The following is a 23,380-nucleotide window of genomic DNA, read 5'->3' as shown; positions in this document are numbered from 1 at the left end:
GCCACTTCTACCTGATGGAGCAGTTAGTAAATCCTCAACCAATTATCCTGTTCCAGTGATTTAGTTGCTGTATATGAGTTCCAACATAAATGTTGCCAGGAGCTAAAAGTATGACTCTACATCTGAAAACTCCTTTGCAAGAATTATAACAGTGAGAAAATTATGACAGTGAAAGAGATCAGATCTAAGCGAACTCCATCTTTTCTTTAGCCTCCAAGCTACCCTTGTTCATTCCCGGGTATAGGTCTTACTAACATTGGAAGGAGTTTAGTTTAGCTTTAAAGAAAAAGTCGTAACTGCCGCTTCTGTAAAGAAATTGTCTCCTTGCTTGGGAACCAGATTGCCTTTGTAAAACTAAGAAATTAGCCACAAGATTAGAAATTATGGTTCAGGAAATATGCGGCCAGAGGACACAAGATTCCCAACCTTCTCACTTGCTCCTGTGGATACTATTATTGTTGTAAGACCTAAGATTGGTGTTTGAGGTATTTTTGAGACCCTTCATTCTGATAAATTTGCTGGCATCACACAGACCAATAAACTGGCTCACCTGCTCCAGTGGCCCCTAGCCAAGAACTGACTCAGTGCAAGAAGACAGCTGAGACTTCCTGTGATATCCTTTTCGCGACCAATCAGCATTCCCCATTTTCCAGCCTCCTGCTCACCAAATTATCTTTAAAACCCTAGCCTCGGCCGGGTGCGGGGGCTCACGCCTGTAATCCCAGCACTTTGGGAGGCCGAGGCGGGTGGATCATGAGGTCAGGAGTTTGAGACCAGCCTGACCAACATGGTAAACCCCGTCTCTACTAAAAATACAAAAATTAGCCGGGCATGGTGGCGCATGCCTGTAATCCCAGCTACTCAGGAGGTTGAGGCAGGAGAATCGCTTGAACCCGGGAGGCGGAGGTTGCACTGAGCCGAGATTGCGCCACCGCACTCCAGCATGGGCGACAGAGAGACTCCGTTTCAAAAAAAAACCAAAAAGACAAAACCTAGCCTCCCATTTTTTAGGGAGACAGAATTGAATAAAAATAAAACTCTTCTCTTTCATTTAGCCGCTCTATGTATATTAAACTCCACTGCAATTCCCTGTCTTTTTTTTTTTTTTTTTTTCCGGAGACAGGGTCTCACTCTGACACCCAGGCTGGTAAAATCACAGCTCACTGTGGCCTCGACCTCTCTGGGCTCAGGCGATCCTCTCATCTCAGCCTTCCAAGTAGCTGGGACTGCAAACATGTACCACCACGCCCGACTAATTTTTGTATTTTTTGTAGAGGCGGGGTTTTGCTATGTTACCCAGGCTGGTCTTAAGTTCCTAGGCTCAAGCAATCTGCCTGCCTTGGCTTCCCAAAGTGGTGGGGTTACAGGCATGAGCTACCCCCCACCCCCCCGCCCGACGAGCTAAAGTTTCTATTCAACAGTACTCTATGGCAGGGGTCCCCAACCCCCGGTCCATGGCCTGTAAGGAACCAGTCCGCATAGCAGGAGGTGAGCGGCTGGCGGGCGAGCCAGCGGGCATTATCGCCAGAGATATGCTTCCTGTCAGATCAGCAGAGGCATTAGTGTGTCATAGGAGCCGGAACCCTATTGTGAGCTGCACATGCGAGGGATCTAGGTTGGGTTCGCCTTATGAGGATAAAATGCCTGATCTGAGGTGGAAGTTTCATTCCGAAACTATCTGCCCCCGTAGGAGAACTGTCTTCCACGAAACCGGTTCTGGTGCTAAAAAGGTTACAGACTTCTGGCTTAAAGAATCTATCGCTGGATCCGGTCAAACCCGTTTTCAGAGCCCCGTTACCAAGGGCTTCTATTGTCACTCACGGCTGAGGGGGCGGGGCCCGACGCTTCGTCCAATCAGGGGAGCTGGGCGGGGCCTGCCGAGTGTCCATCGGGGAGGGCGAAGGCCCTGCTCTCCTCGGTTCCCGGCTCCAGGCGGCGAGCTGAGGTTGGGAGCCTGGCTTTCCCCTCCGAGAGGGCTCAGGTGCCTCTGCCATAGCTTCTGTCGCCTGTGCTGTGACCCGCACTGGTCGTGGGAGTCACCTGAAAAGCAAGAAATGGTGAGCGTGCGGGCCAGGGGTCCCGAGGCGGGAGAGGAGCTGGTTGGAACCGGCCGGAACCGGCTGTGGTGGGACCCGGGCCTCCCCGCGGCGACTCCGGGGTCTGGGACCCGATTTCCCGTGGGACAGCTCGGCCCTTGGTCCCCTTGGCCCCACGATGGGGCTGGGCCGGCAGCCGGGACCCGGGCGTGTCATCCTGTCCCTGCGCGGTGACTGTCACCCAGTTCCCAGAGCCCTCTCTGGGCAGCTCCGCGCCCGCTGCCCCACGTCTCCCCAGATTGTGCGGGGACTACGCGAGGGTCATGGGGAGATCCCGCCTCGGGTGTGGGGGTTTGTGTAGGAGGAGGGTGGGCTGTGGGGAGCGCCTTTCTCCTCTTAAAAATTAAACTGAGACACGTTAACAATTAGAGTTTTGCTTCTCAGAATAGGTTTTAAAAAATATATATTAATAATTAGAGTTCCTTTGAGATTCCTGAATGATAAACACCCAGTCCTGGCTTGTAATTTGTTAACGGAAAATGCCAAGCTGTGTAAAATAACTTAAAGAAGTTTATTCAGAGCCGAATAGGAGAGGCCTCAGCTGAGGAAAACACAACCCCAGGAGGCCTGAAGTAAGTGGTCCCGAGGCGGCTCAAGACAGTTTGTTTTTATTCATTTCAGGGAGACAGGAATTGCAGGGAGAATCATGCATCAATGCCTGGAAGGTGTAAGTTCCTTTGGCAGAAAGGGCGGGACCTGTGGAAGGGGGGTTAGAAGGTGCAGGTGGTTGAGGGATTCTGAAGGTGGCCGTTGGTGGAGAGTGTGAAGCTTTGTCTAAAACTTCGAGGCGGTAGGAAGGATTGCTTAAGTGAAGAGGGTCTGGTATCTGTCACATGATTTCATCCCACCCAAAACAAAAGACCTGTTTCTTTAGATTTTATGAATTCTAAGATTTGACTTACCTCTTGCCTTGCATGGCCTTAGGTCTTGTTTGTAATTTGGTTTCTTATTGTCACAGAGAGTCTGTGTTTCCAGTTGGCTGATGTCTGTTTTAAAATGAAGGTGGGGCAGTGGCTATGTGTAAACTCCTAAAGGAAGCGGGTATAATGAGGCCTGTCCAGGTATAGTGAAGCCTGTCTGATGGTTAATCTGTAGTCAAGTGTGGGAGGGTTCCAGCTGGCTCTTTCCAGTGTCAGGTGACTCAATTCCAGAGTCACATTACTTTAAACTTCAAGATAATTTAGAGTTCCAACAGCTTCAATTTTTGAATTACTTATTTTCACAGACCATACAGCGGAAAATTTTTGGTTGTATAATCAGAGGTTACTCGACCAATTGTACCTGGTTAAGCCCATATTTCATTTCCCAATAAATTAGTAACTTGTTATTGTTTTCTCAGGCCACATACCGTCACATAAGTTAGTACTTTATATGAATAGCATTTGAATTTGATTTCCATGTTCTTGGCCAAGATCTTAGAGTACTATAGGCATTAAGTTTAATTACTTCTTATTCAAAATTTTCAACACTCCCCAGTTGACTGGTACTTCTCTGCATTTTCCAAATATATGGGAAGTGAGATCTCAAACCCTCCACCTTGTGACCCTGGCCTACCTCTGGAGAGCTTGCAGTACAATACTAAAATTTCAGTTCCCTCCTAAAATTTGCAGACACCAACTCTCCTTCTTCAATTTGTAGTATCAACTATTTGTTTTTGTTTTTGTTTTTTTTTGGAGATGGAGTCTTGTTCTGTCACCCAGGCTGGAGTGCAGTGGCACGATCTCTACTCACTGCAAGCTCCGCCTTCCAGGTTCACGCCATTCTCCTGACTCAGCCTCCCAAGTAGCTGGGACTACAGGAGCCCGTCACCACGCCTGGCTAATTTTTTTTATTTTTAGTAGAGACAGGGTTTCACTGTGTTAGCCAGGATGGTCCACCTGCCTCGGCCTCCCAAAGTGCTGGGATTACAGGTGTCAGCCACCACGCCTGGCCCGTTTTTTGTTTTTGTTTTGTTTTTTTGAGACGGAGTCTCGCTCTGTCGCCCAGGCTGGAGTGTAGTGGCACAATCTCTGCTCACTGCAAGTTCCACCTCCCGGGTTCATGCCATTCTCCTGCCTCAGCCTCATAAATGAAAATGCACTGGCCAGGTGCAGTGGCTCATGCCTATAATCCCAACACTTTGGGAGGTTGAGGTGGGTAGATCACTTGAGGCCAGGAGTTTGAGACCAGCCTGGCCAATATGGTGAAACCTTGGCTCTACTAGAAATACAAAAGAAATTAGCCAGGTGTGGTGGCACACACCTGTAGTCCCAGCTACTCCAGAGGCTGAGGCCCGAGAATTGCTTGGACCTGGGAGGTGGATTCTGCAATGAGCAGAGATCGCACCACTGCACTCCAGCCTGGGCAAGTGAGTGAGACTCTGTCTCAAGAGAGGGAAAAAAAAAAAAAAGGAAATGCACTTGGGGCACACAGGGGCACAGTGCAGTGTTGTTGGAAAATAGTCATTCAGCACTTCAGTGAGCAGGATGGGCACAGAGAAATATCCCATGTGATAGGATGGCCTGACACTTGAGTCAAACATCACTGTGTTCTTTCTAGTCAGCATTGCCCCTCTGTGGGTTTCTCTTTTCGTAAATAATTGTTCACTTATTGCAGCTTCAGGTTTTTTATTAATTGTAATTTGCATTTTTCACTAGAGCTTGCAAAATAAGAAAATTTTACACACAGGCCAGAAAGAGGTAGATTTCAGAAAAATGGCTGGATGCGGTGGCTCACACCTGTAATCCCAGCACTTTGAGAGGCCAAGGCAGCTGGATCACCTGAGGTCAGGAGTTCAAGACCAACCTGGCCAACATGATGAAACCCTGCTTCAACTAAGAATACAAAAGTTAGCTGGGTATAGTGGCGCATGCCTATAATCCCAGCTACTAGGGAGACTGAGGCACGAGAATCCCTTGAACCTGGGAGGTGGAGGCTGCAGTGACCTGACATTGCACCATTGTATTCCAGCCTGCACTACAGAGCGAGTCTCCATCTCAAAAAAAAAAAAAAAAATCGCTATTTAGTCTTATATTCCATTTCTTAATATGTTTTTTTCTTCTCTATGGGCAGTGTAGTACATTTCTCAGGTGTATCCTCTTGTTGTGGGTGATTTCCAATGATGTTATAGGGACTAGTTTTAGGAATGCTACTGGAGAAAAATAGGGAAAGTTTACTATTTTAACTGGAGAAAAATGAAATAATTTCCACAAGAAAGTATGGTAGATTGGTGAATTACAAAAAGTACCCAAAATATCAGTTCTGGCCAGGCGTGGTGGCTCACGCCTGTAATCCCAACACTTTGGGAGGTCGAGGCGCACAGATCATCAGGTCAGGAGATCGAGACCATCCTGGCCAACATGGTGAAACCCTGTCTCTACTAAAAATACAAAAAAATAGCCAGGCATGGTGGCACAAGCCTGTAGTCCCAGCTACTCGGGAGGCTGAGGCAGGAGAATTGGTTGAACCTGGGAGGTAGAGGTTGCGGTGAGCCGAGATTGTGCCACTGCACTCCACACTGGGCAATGGTGAAACTCCATCTCAAAAAAAAAAAGAAAAAGAGAAAGAAAATAAAAAACAGTTCTTCTTTGCAGGATGGAGGACTTTTTTTTTTTTTTTTTTTTAAAGGGTCTTGCTGTCACCCAGGCTGGAGTGTACTGGTGTGATCACAGCTCACTACAGCCTTGACCTCCTGGGCTCAAGCAATCATCGTGAGCCTCCCGAGTAGCTGGGCTCACAGGTGCATGCCACTCTGCCCAGCTAGTTATTTTTTGTAGGGATGAGGTCTTCTTATATTGCCAAGATTTCGTGTCTTATTTCCACAAAGAGTCTGTTTTGTCTTTTGATATTACTTTATTTTTTAGACAGAGTCTCACTGTGTTGCCTAGGCTGGAGTGCAGTGGCACGATCTTGGCTCACTGCAACCTCCACCTCCTGGGTCCAAGTGATTCTTGTGCCTTAGCCTCCTGAGTAGCTGGTGACTGCCACCACACCCAGCTAATTTTTGTTTTTTTTTTTTAGTTGAGAAGGGGTTTCGCCATGCTGGCTAGGCTGATCTTGAATTCCTGACATCAAGTGATCCGCCCCCTCTTGGCATCCCAAAGTGCAGGGATTACAGGTGTGAGCCACTGTGCCTGGCTTGATATCTATTTTAACATGAATGTTGGTCAGTTGCTTTGTCTTTTTTTTTTTTTTTTTTTGAGATGGAGTCTCACTCTATCAACAAGCTGGAGTGCAGTGGCGCGATCTCTGCTCACTGCAACCTCCGCCTCCTGGGTTCAAGCAAATCTCCTGCCTCAGCCTCCCAAGTAGCTGGGACTACAGGCACGCACTACCACATCCAGCTAATTTTTGTATTTTTAGTAGAGACGGGGTTTCACCCTGTTGGCCAGAATGGTCTCAATCTCTTGACCTTGTGATCTGCCCACCTCAGCCTCCCAAAGTGCTGGGAGTACAGGCATGAGCCAGCCACACCACTGCAACCTCCACCTCCCAGGTTCAAGTGATCTTCCTGCTTCAGCTTCCCAAATAGCTAGAACTACAGGTGTGTTCCACCACACCCAGCTAATTTTTGTATTTTTCATAGAGACAGGGTTTCACCATGTTGCTCAGGCTTGTCTCGAATTCCTGAGCTCAAGTAATCCTCCTGCCTCCACCTCCAAAAGTGCTGGGATTACAGGCATAAGCCAGTATGCCCAGCTCTTTTAGTTATTTCAAAATGTACAATATATTATTTTTTACTATAGTCAATCTGTTGTGCTTGCAAATGCTTAGTCTTATTCATTCTTTCTGTGTTTTTGTACCCATGGACCCTCTCCATTGGTCTATATTTCCATCTCTCTGTTAATATCATTTTCTCTTTATTAGTATAGATCTCAAAGCTGTGATGTATTCTAGGGCTAGTGCCTATCTATCTTAGTCATCTTGGGCTTTTATATCAAATTCCCATAAACCGGGTGACTTAAAGAATAATTTCTAGGCTGGGCGCGGTGGCTCACGCCTGTAATCCCAGCACTTTGGGAGGCTGAGGCAGGTGGATCACGAGGTCAAGAGATCGAGACTATCCTGGCCAACATGGTGAAAGCCCGTCTCTACTAAAAATACAAAAAATTAGCTGGGCATGGTGATGCGCACCTGTAGTCCCAGCTACTCAGGAGGCTGAGGTAGGAGGATCACTTCAACCTGGGAAGCAGAGGTTGCAGTAAGCTGAGATCATGCCACTGCACTCCATCCTGGTGACGGTGAGACTCCGTCTCAAAAAAATAAAAAAATAAACATTTCTTTCTGACAGTTCTGGAAGCCTGGAAGTTATGAAGTCCATGTTCAAGGTGCTGACAGATCTGGTGCCTGGTAAGAGCCTGCTTCCTGGTTTGCAGATGGCTATTTTTTTTTTTTCTTGAGATGGAGTCTTGCTCTGTCACCCAGGCTGGAGTGCAGTGGTGTGATCTCGGCTTACTACAACCTCTGCCTCTGGGATTCAAGCAATTCTCCTGCCTCAGCCTTCCGAGTAGCTGGGATTACAGGTGCCTGCTACCATGCCCAGCTAATTTTTTGTATTCTTTAGTAGAGGCAGGGTTTCACCATCTTGGCCAGGCTGGTCTCAAACTCCTGACCTCGTGATCCATCCACCTCAGGCTCCCAAAGTGCTGGGATTACATGTGTGAGCCACTGCGCCCGGCCAGCTATTTTTTTATTTTTTCACATGACAGAGAGAAAGGGGAAACAAGCTATCCTGTGTCTCATAAGAGTACTAATCCCATTCACGAGGGATCTACTCTCATGCTCTAATCTAATTCTAATGACTTCTCAGAGATGCCATCTTAATTCCATCGTATTACAGGTTAGGGTGTCACTGTATGATTTGGAGTGGGAAAATGCAAACATTTATGTCGTTAACATCCCTTAGTCATATTTTATACAACATCCTGGCTATTCTTTTTTTTTTTTTTTTTTGAGACAGAGTCTTGCTCTGTCACCGAGGCTGGAGTGCATTGGTGCAATCTCAGCTCACTGCAACTTCCGCCTCCCGGGTTCAAGTAATTCTCCCTGCCTCAGCCTCCCGAGTAGCTGGGACTACAGGCACATGCCACCATGCCAGGCTAATTTTTGTATTTTTAGTAGAGAGGGGTTTCACCATGTTGGCTAGGCTGGTCTTGAACTCCTGACCTCAGGTGATGCACCCACCTCCACCTCCCAAAGTGCTGGGATTACAGGTGTGAGCTACCACACCCAGCTTATGCTGGCTATTCTTAGTCATTGTCTTCTATTTCAGTGTTTAGAAGTAGTTTTTCTTAATTTTAATGAAAAAACAAACCTGCCTATGCATTTCATGGAATATAATAAAATACTAGATGTATTTCAGAAAGATTACATCACAGTGATAATCAGTGTGTGTTTAAGGACATATGACATCTTTACATTTATTACATTTTCCATTGATATCTTTCCGTGGGTACTTTTTGGATAATAATCATTTTATATCCTTTCTGAGACTTTTTGGGACTTCAAGAAAATTAATTGCTTTTGGAGGCCAAGGTGGGAGAATGGCTTGAGCCCGGGAGTTTGAGACCAGCCTGGACAACATAAAGAGACCCTGTCCTGACAAAAATTAAGAAATTCACCATGTGTGGTGGCAGGAGCCTGTATTATCATCTACTCAGGAAGGTAGGGATAGCTTGAGCCTGGGAAGTCAAGGCTACAGTGAGCTGTCATCATGCCCCTGCACCATAGCATGGGTGACAGAGCAAGAACCTGTCCCTAAACAAAACAAAAATAATAAAAACATTTTTAAAAAGAAAATTAACTGTAATACAAATTTGTTTTAACAGGCTATGTTGTCTTTTTAAAAATTATATTCAGTAGGTTGTTGCTGGTATTTCCATGTGCACTGATAGTTATTTCTGCACAGAGTTTCCACTCTAGAAACTAAAAATATTACATATGGTCAAAACACATAAAACAATTTCACAGTGAACCAAAATATTGATGGAGCCAGTATTGCAAATTATAATTATTGTTTTCTTATTTTCTTCATAGTTTCATAACCTGGGTATGCATCCCTATCAGTATATTTTATTTTTACATTTTTTATGCAGTTGATATCAGATATGTGATATTTTATATCATATTTTATTTTTACTTAGTAACAAACCTTCCATGGAATGGTAGTTCACTTTCTTGATTAATGGATTTTTTTACAGCAGTAGTCATTTGACCATAACATTGAGCAGATAATCTACACGGGTCCCACTTGTTTTTTCTTAGGTCACAGTTCTTCCTATGGTACTTCAGTCCTATGTACTGGGGAGGCTGTGGTGGGAGGATCACTTGAGCCCAGGTGATTGAAGCCACAGTGAAATATGATCATGCCACTGCACTCCAGACTAAGTGACAGAGTGAGACCCTGTCTCAAAAAAAAAAAAAAAATTGAAAAAAACAAAAAAAGATAAAAGAGTATATGGTCATGCCACTCTGAATGCACCTGATCTTAGCAGCTAAGCAGGTTCAGGCCAGGTTAGTACATGGTTTGTAGAATTCCTGGGAATACTGGTTGCTATAGCCTTAAAAAACAGAAATTGCAAGAGAATTCACCAAATGGAAGAAAGACATGCAAATTCTATACCTGGTCCTGACATATATCTATATCAGCTGAAGCCTAAGTGCCAAGACCAGCTTGGTCATGGAGACCCTAACCCAGTGGTGCTAGAGGAATTAAAGACACACTCAGAGAAATAATAGAATGTGGAGTGGCAAATCGGGGCTGACGGCCTTCAGAGCTGAAAGCCATGAAAAGAGATTTACCCACATTTATTGACAGCAAGCCAGTGATATGCATTGTTTCTGTAGATTATAGATTAACTAAAAATATTCCTTACGTGAAACAAAGGGATGGGCTCTGGCTAGTTATCTGCAGCAGGAACATATCCTTAAGGCCCAGATCGCTCATACTATGGTTTGTGGGTTAGGAACACCTTTAAGCAGTTTTCCGCCCTGGGTGGGCCAGGTGTTCCTTGCCCTCATTCCAGTAAATGAACAACCTTCAGCGTGGGCATCATAGCCATCATGAACATGTCACAGTGCTGCAGAGATTTTGTTTATGGCCAGATTTGGGAGCCTGTCCCCAACATGTTCCCCCTTTTTGTTTTTGCAAGACAATAAAAGCAAAGGTGGCTTTATCATGGTGAGCTACATCTCGCAGGAGTTGGGATCCGCATCTGCAGACTATACAAAGACAACACAGATTAAAAGCACAATCATCATTGAAATCACAGAGCTTCCAAGTGTTTTTATCTATTTTAATGGGTTAATAGCTGCTAATCCATCTGCAGCTCCTTCAAGCACTCCAGTTCCTGGCATTAAAGTCAGGTGTGCCTGGGATGCTTTAAATATTTGTTCTTTTAATTTTGCAATATCCAAGTTTCTAGAGTGTCCTTCTAGATGCTTTTTTATCCTTTCCCAAATTTTGATCGTATTAAGAGCCATTAATAGTTTCCACAAATCCTTATGTTTAGCTCCTACAGCAGGCCATATCATTTGAGGTTGAGGTGCCACTATACCACCATGTTTCCAGATAATAGGAACTCTTGCCATACTTCTTATCATTTCTACCATCTGACCATTTTGTTCAGACCAGCTGAACATAGTGTGGCCGTGGCCGGCAGACTGAGAGGTGCAATTCAAGCTAAACATCCCCTTAGGGGAACAATCAATAATGACTCCATAGGAATCGTTGTGCAGCACCTCTGCCTGTTCTGCAATGCAATCTTCCCAAACAAGTATGTTCATTTTTTCTGACCAGGTCCAATCCTGTTTACAAATAGTTTTTTGAGGGCAGTATGCCTCAATTATAGGAGCAGATTATTATGGTAAATACTGAGACCAGAAAGCATGTGTAACTGTGTCACAGAGTGATCACATCCAGGCATTATTGCCAGCCAAGATTGATAAATATGCCCAATAAGTGTAATTGTTCTCTGTGTCAGCCCTTGTTGAAGGAATACTCATGGCAATGGTGATCACCGCTGTCATAGCTATCATTAAATTACTCATTGTGACTGGTTGTCCCGCTTTTCTCAGGTTTTTCTCCGCCATCTGTGACAGCTTCTTGATCTGTCCCCAGACAGGTGTTGCTCGTGACAGTTGGGGTCCTCCTCAGCATCAGTCTTGACATGGCTGCAACCAGGGAGTCTTTGGGATCCTCCCAAAACCTCTTCCTGGGTATCTGGCTCATAGTAAGGCTTTAGATGTCTCAATGGCACCCAGATTGGCTGTTGATTTCATCCTGGGGAAACACAAACATAACCTCTACCCCAAGTTATTATTTTACCTATTTCCCAACTTTTTGTTATTGGATCTCTCCACCAAACCAGTTGTTCTGCTTCTGTCTTTGCAGCTGGTTTCTGTAGATATTGTTCAGCTGCTGATAGCATCTGGCCTTTAGGCAGGCTCAAAAAATTTAAAGTCAATAATTCTAGATTCAGTTGCATATGGGGTGTCCCGTAGTCCCTGTTTCCCCCCTTTTGCTTTTGCAACTGCTGTTTCAGGGAGAGATTCATTCTTTCCACTGTGGCTCATCCTTGAGAATTATATGGAATGCCAATAATGTGTTTAATATTCCATATGGAGAAAAATGTAGCTAGAGCTTGGCTAGTATAGCCTGGGGCATTATCTGTTTTAATAGAAGCTGGAATGCCCATCACTGCAAAACACTGCAAAAGGTGACGTTTAACACAGGCAGAAGACTCTCCTGTTTGGCATGTAACCCAGACAGACTGAGAAAAGGTGTCCACACATACATGTACATAAGCTAGCCTCCCAAACGAGGGAACATGTGTGACATCCATTTGCCAAAGAGAATTAGGTTCCAATCCTTGAGGATTAACTCCTCCTATAAAAGATGAGGAATGCACCATTTGGCAAGTTGGGCATCACTGAATAATAGCTTTAGCGTCTTTCCAGGTAATGCTGTATCTGCATTTGAGACCAGAGGCATTAACATGGGTTAAATTGTGAAAGTGTCTGGCATTAGATATTGTAGTAGCAACTAGGCCATCAGCCATTTGATTCCCTTCAGTTAAAGGTCCTGGAAGAGGTGTATGAGCCCTACTGTGAGTGATATAAAAAGGGTGCATTCTACTCCTAACTGCTGTTTGCAATTGGGTAAATAAAGTCATCAGTTGTTCATCTGTATGAAATGGTAACTGAGCATTTTCAACTAATGGTATGGAATGAACCACATACAAAGAATCAGAAATCACATTAATAGGCATATCAAAAGCAGTCAATACCTCACTTACAGCTACAAGCTCTTGCTTTTTGAGCTGAAGTACAGGGCTTCTGAAAAACTTTACCTTTCAAGCTGGAATAAGAAGCTTTACCATTACTAGACCCATCTGTGAAGACATTTTCAGTACCTTCAGTTGGTTTAAATTTAGTTATTTTAGGGAGAATCCAATTAGTTAATTTCAAAAATTGAAATAGTTTTCTTTTAGGAAAATGATTATTGAGAATACCCACAAAGTCAGCTAATGGGTTTGCCAAGTAAGACTGTTTATAAAAGCTTGCTGTATTTGTGTCTTTGTGAGAGGGACAATAATTTTTCCAGGATCATATCCATGTAATTTAACAATCCAAGTTCTCCCATTTCCTATCATAGTAGCGATTTGATCCAGATAAGGAGTTAAGAGTCCATGAGTTAGTATGTGGAAGAAAAAGCCATTCTACTAAGTCCTGCTCTTGGACAATAACACCAGTAGGTGAATGCTGAGTTGAAAAAATTAGCAAATCTAGAGTCTTCTCTGGATCTATTCTATTTATCTGAGCTTTATGGACTTGCTTTTCAATCAGCTGTACCTCTGCCTCAGCTTCTTTTGTTAATGCCTAGTGAGACTAGGATCTCCTCTAAGGATAGAAAACAGATTACTCATAGCATAGGTAGGAATGCCTAGAGCAGGTTGTATCCAGTTGATATCCCTTAGTACTTTTTGAAAGTCATTTAATGTTTTCAATTGATAAGTCTGGCAAATTGTTGGACTGTTTAACACGCCTTATGGCAACACTTTCCAATGAAAATGCTTAGCAGGCTGCAGGTTGTTTATTGCAGGAATTGTAAATGCAAATCGTTCACAGTCTTGCTCAGCTAAAGGGATAGTAAAGAAACAGTCTTTTAAATCTATGACAATTAAAGGCCAATTTTTTGGAATCCACAGGAGAAGGCAGTCCTGGCTGTAATGCCCCCATAGGTTATATAACTGAATTAATGGCTCTTAAGTCAGTTAACATTCTCCGTTTACCTGATTTTTTCTTAATTACGAAGACTGGAGAATTCCAAGGGGGAAATGTTGCAGCTATGTGTCCTTTTTCTAATTGTTCAGTAACTAAGTCCCCTAAAGCCTCCAGTTTTTCTTTACTTAGCGGCCACTGTTCTATCCAAATTGGCTTATCTGTTAACCATTTTAAAGGTATAGTTTCTGGAGGCTTAACAATGGCCACCATCAAAAATGATACCCTAAACCTTGGTGGGAACTTTGTCTTTCTGCTTGGAGCAGTTCCTTCAAACCCTGCAGTTTTTTTCCTAGGACATACCCCATTTCATGCATCATATGTTGACTTTCAGGGCTATATAATTGCTCTGGAATTAGAACTTGTGCTCCCCATTGTTGTAGTAAAATCTCTCCCTCATTAATTTATAGGTACAGAAGTTACAATTGATCGAATAGTCCCAGGTTGTCCATTGGGCCCTTCACAATGCAAAATATAGATTCTTTGATATACTTCAGGGGCTTTACAAACTCCAACTCTGTTAAATTGAGCGGGTTGAATTGGCCATGCGGACAGCCAGTGGTGTAGAGAAATGATGGAAATGTCTGCTCCTGTATCTACCAATCCTTTAAATTTCTTTCCCTGAATAGTTATTTCACAGGTAGGACGTTTATCAGTACTTTGATTCACCCAGTAAGCTGCTTTGCCTTGTTTATTTGTGCTTCCAAATCCTCCTGTTCGTTTAATTTCACTTTTCCCCATTTCCACATATGGCACAATCAGGAGTTGTGCTTTCCTGGCTCTGCTTTCCAGGGAACAGAAGTAGCTATAACAATTTGAATTTCCCATTGTAATCTGAATCAGTGACTCCTGTATGTACTTGCACTCCTTTTAAATTTAAACTAGATCTACCTAGAAGTAATCTGATTGTCCTTACTGGCAAGTGTCCACAGACCCCTGTTGGAACTTTTTGTGGGGGTTCCCCAGGCAGAAGACTCACAGCTTTTGTGCAGCATAAATCTACCGTGGCACTACTGGCTGTGGTGGGGGATAGATATTGTACAAGGGTTAGGGAATGGCCTCAGCCGGAAATGCCTTGGTTTGGAATGGGGCCCGGGACAGGCCCCTCATGGTGTTACCCAAATTTAAAAGGAAAAGGCTCAAATGTAGCTATAATATTTTCCTGTTGATCTGGGGGGTGTATCCTAACAGGGAACTGCCAAGCCTCTATATCACCCTCTCATCTAGCTTGGTGAATTCCTGCCTGAATAGAACTGAGAGCCATTGCTCAAGGTGCTGCTCGAACACTCATTGGGGAAACTACTTTTCGTCCAGTGTCCTCCAGAAAAGAAAGATCTGGTGGGTCAGGCCACTCTTTTTCTTCAAAATAAGGAGGGGGTGCAGAAGGGTAGGGATGGACTCTTCCTCCTTTGCCGCTTTAGCTTTAGCTGGCAAACAAACCTGCTCTGTCATCTCTTCTGTTACTTTGTTATACTCTCCTTCCTCCTCATCATCAGTGTGAAAAGGTTACAAGATGGAAGGAACCAGAGCCCACACTTGTCCCATTGTTACCCTGATGCTTCCAAGCTCCCCTTCTTACCACGGGCATTGCTTTAGAGTACTCAGGTGTCCTCCAGCTTAGTTCCACATTCTCCAACTGTTACTCCGGTGACACTTTGACCCGGGTTCAAGCCCCACATATGTACACCACTTGCCAAGACCATCTCGGTCATGGAGACACTAACCCAGGGGCACTAGAGGAATTAAAGACACACACAGAGAAATATAGAGTGTGGAGTGGCAAATCAGGGGGCTGACAGCCTTCAGAGCTGAGAGCCACAAACAGAAATTTACCCACATATTTACTGACAGCAAGCCAGTGATAAGCATTGTTTCTGTAGATTATAGATTAAAAGTATTCCTTTTGGGAAACAAAGGGATGGGCCGAAACAAAGGGATGGGCCGAAACAAAGGGATGGGCCGAAACAAAGGGATGGGCTCTGGCTAGTTATCTGCAGCAGGAACATGTCCTTAAGGCAGAGATCACTTACGCTATTGTTTGTGGTTTAGGAACACCTTTAAGTGGTTTTCTGCCCTGGGTGGGCCAGGTGTTCCCTGCCCTCATTCCGGTAAACCAACAATCTTCATTGTGGGTGTCATGGCCATCACGAACATGTCACAGTGCTGCAGAGATTTTGTTGATGGCCAGTTTTGGAGCCAGTTTATGGCCAGATTTGGGGGCCTGTTCCCAACACCTAAGTCTCTATCACAGCGTGATGGTTGAATTGGCAGCCAGTACCGCCAGGCATCCTGCATCATCACTGCAGGAGGTAAGCTCTACCCTAGTACCCTGTCTGGGAAATAGTGCACCCACAGTCCCCTATCTTACTAAGTTTATGGGATAACAGCAGGGAGTGGTCTTCAGGAGAGAAATCTGACCTGGTGTTTTGGTTTTGTGAGTGGGAGGTAGTCTCAGCTGTCTCCCCACAGGGAGAGAGCCTATTATCCCCTACGCATTCTAGATTTCTGAAGCAGAGTCTCCAGTCTAAGTCCCTATCTCTTATAAAGAGAGATTGTATTGAAAATGTGTTTAAAATATCAAGGAAGGCTTTATTCAGCACAATTGTAATACATGTCATGAGAACTACAATATGGAGATTACAGTTCTGTATATTATATTATAGTTCTCATGACATGTAATAGGCTGTCTCCCTGAGTTTAATCTCTCTCCTATATTACAGGGCAAGGCGAGGGAAAGGATGGAACTTGGTGAAGTGTCAGCAGTTAGGGAAGAGAAAGTTGATGGATTATCATGAGTGACAGAAATTGAACTTGACTGGAAATACTAAGTTTTGGTGGGAGAGATTCTCTGTCCACTGCCTTAAAAGGCTTTTTGCTATAACTGGGCTCTGCAGAAGAAGGCCAAAGCCTAGACAAGAAGAGGGCTGTGAGATCAAGTTTGGTCAAAGAAGGAGTCCTGGCCAGGTGCAGTGGCTCACAGCTGTAATCCCAGCACTTTGGGAGGCTGAGGTGGGTGAATCACAAGGTCAGGAGTTCGAGATCAGCTTGGCCAACATGGTGAAACCCCCGTCTCTACTAAAAATACAAAGAAATTAGCGGGGTATAGTGGTGGGTGCCTGTAATCCCAGCTACTTGGGAAGCTGAGGCAGGAGAATTGCTTGAACCTGGAGGCAGAGGTTGCAGTGAGCCGAGATTGTGCTACTGCTCTCCAGCCCGGGTGGCAGAGTGAGACTACTCTGTCTCAAAAAAAAGAAAAAAAAAAAACAAAACAGTAAAGCAGGAGTCCTTAAGACCCCTGTAGCTTAGTGCTGTTTCTTTTTTTTGTTTGTTTTTGTTTTTGAGACAGAGTCTCGCTCTGTTGCCCAGGCTGGAGTGCAATGGCGCAATCTCGGCTCACAGCAACCTCCGCCTCCCTGGTTCAAGTGATTCTCCTGCCTCAGACTTCCCAGTAGCGTGCATCACTACACCCAGCTAATTTTTGTGTTTTTAGTAGAGACAGGGTTTCACCATGTTAGTCAGTCTGGTCTCGAACTCCTGACCTCAGGTGATCTGGCCACCTCTGCCTCCCAAAGTGCTGGGATTACAGGCGTGAGCCACCGCGCTCAGCCAGCTCTTCTTAGGAATGACAATAAATCCCTAAATTTCTGCTTTCCTCGCTACATTCCAAAACACTCACTCCTCTCTCGAAAGGACGTCTTCAATTATGTGTTTCTCATGATACACTTGAAACAGCTGCACTATTTAAATTATTATTTTTTACTTTAATAAATGGCTATGTTTAAAATTTTATTATTTTATGAATACTTTTCATGAGAGAAAGTGCTCAATAACCACCTGAAACTACACTGTGTAAAATACTTAATGCCTGTTGACTCCTGATGTTGAGCACCACTTCATATACTTATTGGTCATTTCTATGTATTGCAGAAATGTCATTCCTTTTGCTTTTTTTTTTTTTTAAATTTTTTTGAGACAGAGTCTTGCTCTCTTGCCCTGGCTGGAGTGCAGTGGCACAATCTCGGCTCACTGCAGCCTCTGCTGCCCAGATTCAAGCAATTCTCCTGCCTCAGCCTCTTGAGTAGCTGGGATTACAGGAATGTGCCATCATGCCCGGCTAATTTTTGTATTTTTAGTAGAGATGGGGTTTCACCATTTTGGCCGGGCTGGTCCTGAACCCCTGACCTCAAGTCATCCGCCCACCTCGGCCTCCCAAAGTGCTAAGATCACAGGTGTGAGCCACCATACCTGGCCTATGCCCATCTTTTAATCAATATCAATTAGTTTTTTTTTTTACTTGGTACTGTGATTATTTTTAATTATTGTAAAATAATAAACTTCAATTTTACCAGCTTAAGCAGTTTTAAGTGTATAGTTGCACAACACTACATAACTCATCTAAGGTGAATTATACTGTAATTTTCTTTTTGTGCCTAGCTTTTTGCAATTACCGTAGCATCCTGAAGTTTTGTGATTGTTGTAGCATGAGACAGGATGTTATAAGATTAATATTTCAATGTATATATATGCCTAGCATATTTTCATTATGCATGCAGCCATCAATGGACATGTGGATTGATCCAGCTCTTTGATTTTGTGAAGAGTGGTTTTCAAATATGTCTTCAAGGTTCAGTTTTCAATTTTTTCAAATTTAATATAACTAGACCCAAAAGTGGGATACAGGAAAATACAGTAATTTTATTTTTTTAGGTACTACTGTACTGTTTCCATAGAAGCTGAGCCATTTATTATCCTTTAAACAGAGCACAGGGAGTCCCTTTTCCCTCTGTTGATGGTGTCATCTCATGCACAAAAGTGGTTTTTTTGTGATGGAGTCTTGCTGTTGCCCAAGCTGGAGTGCAGTGGCATGATCTCAGCTCACTGCAACCTCCAACTTCTGGGTTCAAGTGATTCTCCTGCCCCAGCCTCCCAAGTAGTGGAATTGCAGGTGCACACCACCACGCCCGGCTTATTTTTGTATTTTTAGTACAGACGGTGTTTCACCATGTTGGCCAGGCTGGTCACCAACTCCTGGCCTCAGGTGATCCACCTGCCTCAGCCTTCCAAAGTGGTGGAGTTACAGGCATGAGCCACCATGCCTGGCCACAAAAGTTTTTAAAAGTTTGATAAATATTTGCCTTTTTGTTGAGACTAGGTGCCTGGAAATTTTTTTTTTTTTTTTAAGATGGAGTCTTGCTCTGTCACTCAGGCTGGAGTGTGGTGGTGTGATCTTGGCTCACTGCAGCCTCTGCCTCTTGGATTCCCGTGATTCTCCTGCCTCAGCCTCCTGGGTAGCTGGGATTACAGGCACGCACCACCACACCTGGCTAATTTTATTTTTTTGAGACCAAGTCTCACTCTGTTTCCCAGGCTGCAGTGCAGTGGCATGAGCTCATGAGTGTAGAGCTCATGAGTTTTTGTTTTAGTTATTTGTGACTCATCATTTAGATTGATAAGACCCCTTGTAAAATCCAGTGTTTTGGTTTTTGTTTCTGCTGCAGCACTCAGAACAAAATTCACTTTCTAGATAACATCAAAGGTTAAACTTTGTCGATAGGCATTTTTTCAAGGATATGCAGCCTCAGGACTGCTAATGTTAACTTTTTCTGCACAGGAATTTGGAAGACTTTGTTATGGCAGGTGCCGTACTCCCACCTTACAAACAAACATTAGGGGCAGCCCAGGCAGCACACCTTTCTGGATTTACCAAAAATACACATTTTCCTATTCTACTGTTGCTTTACCACATGGTTCAATTGTAGCCTCAGAATTACTTTATGGAAGAAACTGAGTGTAGACAGAGAGTATGAGGTCTGATGGTCATGGAATAATTGTTTTGAGTCCACAGCGTCATGGAAACTTCTTGGGAATAGAGTATAGGCTCCCAGTGATGTTAGTCTTATCCATCCTCCTCTATACATGTGAGATGTTTCAGGATTCAGTGGCCTTTAAGGATGTGGCTGTGACCTTCACCCAAGAGGAGTGGGCTTTGCTGGATCCTTCCCAGAAAAATCTCTATAGAGATGTGATGCAAGAAACCTTCAGGAACCTGGCCTCTATAGGTAAGGGTGACAATATTACTTCCTTCAGTAAATGAGACAACAGGTTTTTTTTTTTCTGAGAACAAGTATTTTTAGCTCATGTATGCTGTTGAGTGATTTACATTGTGGACAGGGAATATTTGATAAAATAAAGGAAGCATGCTTGCAGTGTACCATGAACATAGAATCATGTAATTTTTTAAATAATTTTATACTAATTCAAGATTATTTTCCTTGTTGTGTGTTGTAGGGAAAAAATGGAAACACCAGAACATATATGTAGAGTACGAAAATCTAAGGAGAAACCTAAGGTAACTTGCACTCACATGACAGAGGTGTGTCTCTAGAAAATCTTAGAATGGGAGAAAATGTTAAAAAAAAAAAAAAAAGGAAACAAAAGAAATAAGCACAATTTCAATCTATTTATTCTTAGAAAATTTTCTCTAAACACATATTGAAGTGTGATGTAGGCTTGACACAATGGCCCAGGCCTATATTTCAGCCCTTTGGGAGGTTCAGGCTGGAGGATCACTTGAGCCCAGGAGTTTGAGGCCATACTAAGCCATGATGGCATCACTGCACTCCAGCCTGGGCAAGAGTGTGAGACCCTGACCCAAAAACAAATCTAAAAAGACAGATATTTAGTATTTGTAAAATAGTTTACTTTAAAATAGTATTCAGAGAGGCCAGGCGCAGTGGCTCACGCCTGTAATCCCAGCACTTTGGAAGGCCGAGGAGGGTGGGTCACTTGAGGTCAGGAGTTCAAAAGCAGCCTGGCCAACATAGTGAAACCCCATCTCTACTAAAAATATAAAAATTAGCCAGGCATCGTGGTGGACACCTGTTATCCCAGCTACCTGGGAGGCTGAGGCAGGAGAATCGCTTGAACCCAGGAGGGGGAGGTTGCAGTGAGCCAAGTTTGCCCCACTGCATTCCAGCCTGGGCAACAGAGTGAGTCTCCATCTCAAAAAAACAAAACAAAACAAAACAAAACAAAACAAAAAACAGTATTCAGAAGCCTTCTATCATCTTTTTTGATAATAGATATGGCTGGGCCATCTTGTAGAGCCTGTGGTCCGTTCATATTCAAACAATTCAGACAGGGCAGAAAGCCTACAGTTTGCTGGATGATGTTAAAAATGGAAGTGCAGGCCAGGCATGGTGGCTCATGCCTGTAATCCCAGCATTTTGGGAAGCCGAGGCAGGTGGATCACCTCAGGTCAGGAGTTCGAGACCAGTCTGGCCAACATGGTGAAACCCCGTCTACTAAAATACAAAAAATTAGCTGGGTGTGGTGGTATGCATCTGTAGTCCCAGCTACGTACGAGGCTGAGGCAGAAAAATTGCTTGAACTCAGGAGGTGGAAGTTGCAGTAAGCGAAGATTGCACCACTACACTCCAGCCTGGGCAAGAGAGTGAGTCTCCATCTCAAAAAAAAGAAAAAATGCAAGTGCAATACTTGTGAATGAATATAAAATCACTGATAATCAAACCCATTATAATGTACTTCTTATTGTTCACAGAATTGTGGGAGAGAGACTCTTTGAAAGTAAAGAAGGTCATCAGCATGGAGAAATTTTGACCCAGGTTCCAGATGACATGCTGGAGAAGAAAACAACTACTGGAGTAAAGTCATGCGAGAGCAGTGTGTACGGAGAAGTAGGCAGTGCTCATTCATCTCTTAATAGGCACATCAGAGATGACACTGGACACAAGGCATATGAGTATCAAGAATATGGACAGAAACCATATAAATGTAAATACTGTAAAAAACCTTTCAACTGTCTCTCCTCTGTTCAGAAACATGAAAGGGCTCATAGTGGAAGGAAACTCTATGTTTGTGAGGAATGCGGAAAAACATTTATTTCCCATTCAAACCTTCAAAGACACAGGATAATGCACCGTGGAGATGGACCTTATAAGTGTAAATTTTGTGGGAAAGCCTTGATGTTTCTCAGTTTGTATCTTATCCACAAACGAACTCACACTGGAGAGAAACCATATCAATGTAAACAGTGTGGTAAAGCCTTTAGTCATTCTAGTAGCCTTCGAATACATGAAAGAACTCACACTGGGGAGAAGCCTTATAAATGTAATGAATGTGGGAAAGCATTCCATAGTTCCACATGCCTTCATGCTCATAAAAGAACTCACACTGGGGAGAAGCCATATGAATGTAAACAGTGTGGGAAAGCCTTCAGCTCTTCCCATTCCTTTCAAATACATGAAAGAACTCACACGGGGGAGAAGCCATATGAATGTAAGGAATGTGGAAAAGCATTCAAGTGTCCCAGTTCTGTTCGTAGACATGAAAGAACCCACTCTAGGAAAAAACCCTATGAATGTAAACATTGTGGGAAAGTATTATCTTATCTTACCAGCTTTCAAAACCACTTGGGAATGCACACTGGAGAGATATCTCATAAATGTAAGATATGTGGGAAAGCCTTTTATTCTCCCAGTTCACTTCAAACACATGAAAAAACTCACACTGGAGAGAAACCCTATAAATGCAACCAATGTGGTAAAGCCTTTAATTCTTCCAGTTCCTTCCGATATCATGAAAGAACTCACACTGGAGAGAAACCTTACGAGTGTAAGCAATGTGGGAAAGCCTTCAGATCTGCCTCACTCCTTCAAACACATGGTAGGACTCACACGGGAGAGAAACCCTATGCATGTAAGGAATGTGGAAAACCATTTAGTAATTTCTCTTTCTTTCAAATACATGAAAGGATGCACAGAGAAGAGAAGCCGTATGAATGTAAGGGTTATGGGAAAACATTCAGTTTGCCCAGTTTATTTCATAGACATGAAAGGACTCACACTGGAGGAAAAACCTATGAATGCAAGCAGTGTGGCAGATCCTTCAACTGTTCGAGCTCCTTTCGATATCATGGAAGGACTCACACTGGAGAGAAACCCTATGAATGCAAGCAATGTGGAAAAGCCTTCAGATCTGCCTCACAGCTTCAAATTCATGGAAGGACTCACACTGGAGAGAAACCTTATGAATGTAAGGAGTGTGGGAAAGCCTTTGGATCTGCCTCACACCTTCAAATGCATGTAAGGACTCACACTGGAGAGAAACCCTATGAATGTAAGCAGTGTGGGAAGTCTTTTGGATGTGCCTCGCGACTTCAAATGCATGGAAGGACTCACACTGGAGAGAAACCATATAAATGTAAGCAATGTGGGAAAGCTTTTGGATGTCCCTCAAACCTTCGAAGGCATGGAAGGACTCACACTGGAGAGAAACCCTATAAATGTAACCAATGTAGTAAAGTCTTTAGATGTTCTTCACAACTTCAAGTGCATGGAAGGGCTCACTGCATAGACACCCCATAACCCCAGGCTTTAGGAGACTGAGGTGGGAGGACTGCTTAAGCCCAGGAGTTCAAGACCAGCCTGGGCAACACGGTGAGACTCTGTTATAAAATTAAATAAATAAATAAAAAGACTTCCAGTTGGTGGTAATGGCAGTTGAGAAATCCGTGGCTGGGATACAATGGCATCTGCTGGGCAGGGCAGAGAAGTCACAGAGGGAGAATGGGTGGGCAGGGGGCTACTGGAACAAAATGGTGGTCTGGGTCTCACTGCAGCAATGACTTTAAAGGCCAGGGAGAGGTGGGAAAAGGTGAGGGCTCCCAGGATGCAATGCCAGAGACATGGTGATGTGCTTAGCTCCAGGACTGCTGGGGGCAATGGCACCTGAGGGAGGTAGGTGTGGAGTATGAAGGAGCACAGGGTGAAGTTCAAATCATGGCTGAGGCCAGTTCAAGCTGAGGGTAAAGGTGCCTGGGGAGGGCACGAGAGTCAAGCCAGGTTTGGGGGACAAGGGAGAGTTTCTAAGTTGTATGGGTCTGCTGAGGGATCCAGCATGACTGGGTCCAGTCAGGGAGTTAGGGGGATTCAGAGTGAAGGGTTGGATCCTGGACATTTGTGCAGGCCAGGAGGGAAGAGGAAGGTGGTGGCAGGGAGCATAGA

The 23,380-nt window shown here is 44.0% G+C and overlaps 1 protein-coding gene and 1 long non-coding RNA gene across 6 annotated transcripts in view; one reads left to right on the top strand and one right to left on the bottom strand.

Annotated features, from left to right (window-relative positions):
- The window catches only part of LOC109024269 (uncharacterized), a 67,113-nt gene that overhangs the window by 14,767 nt on the left and 28,966 nt on the right, over positions 1-23,380 (bottom strand). Inside the window, exons 3-4 of the long non-coding RNA XR_002003762.2 lie at positions 2,999-3,082; positions 1,822-2,040 (exon numbers count right to left, since the gene is read on the bottom strand). This is a non-coding gene — a long non-coding RNA (uncharacterized lncRNA). The remainder of the gene's footprint in view (positions 1-1,821; positions 2,041-2,998; positions 3,083-23,380) is intronic.
- On the top strand, positions 876-22,870 carry ZNF433 (zinc finger protein 433). Of its 5 annotated transcripts, none has more exons than XM_019016622.3 (5): positions 1,982-2,057; positions 2,718-2,763; positions 19,288-19,414; positions 19,644-19,704; positions 20,917-22,870. In XM_019016622.3, exons 2-5 carry the CDS (start codon positions 2,743-2,745, stop codon positions 22,739-22,741), a joined length of 2,034 nt encoding a protein of 677 aa, XP_018872167.1. In that variant the 5' UTR covers positions 1,982-2,057; positions 2,718-2,742; the 3' UTR covers positions 22,742-22,870. The 5 variants fall into 5 exon arrangements, with proteins under 5 accessions (XP_018872168.2, XP_018872169.2, XP_018872167.1 ...); XM_055371664.2 differs by having other exon boundaries at positions 1,983-2,057; positions 19,279-19,414; XM_019016623.4 differs by lacking the exon at positions 2,718-2,763 and having other exon boundaries at positions 876-2,057; positions 19,279-19,414.

Source organism: Gorilla gorilla, chromosome 20, assembly GCF_029281585.2.
Source record: "Gorilla gorilla gorilla isolate KB3781 chromosome 20, NHGRI_mGorGor1-v2.1_pri, whole genome shotgun sequence".
Lineage (NCBI taxonomy): Eukaryota > Metazoa > Chordata > Mammalia > Primates > Hominidae > Gorilla > Gorilla gorilla.
The sequence above is the reverse complement of the archived record's forward strand: the minus strand, read 5'-3'. Positions and strand labels throughout refer to the sequence as shown.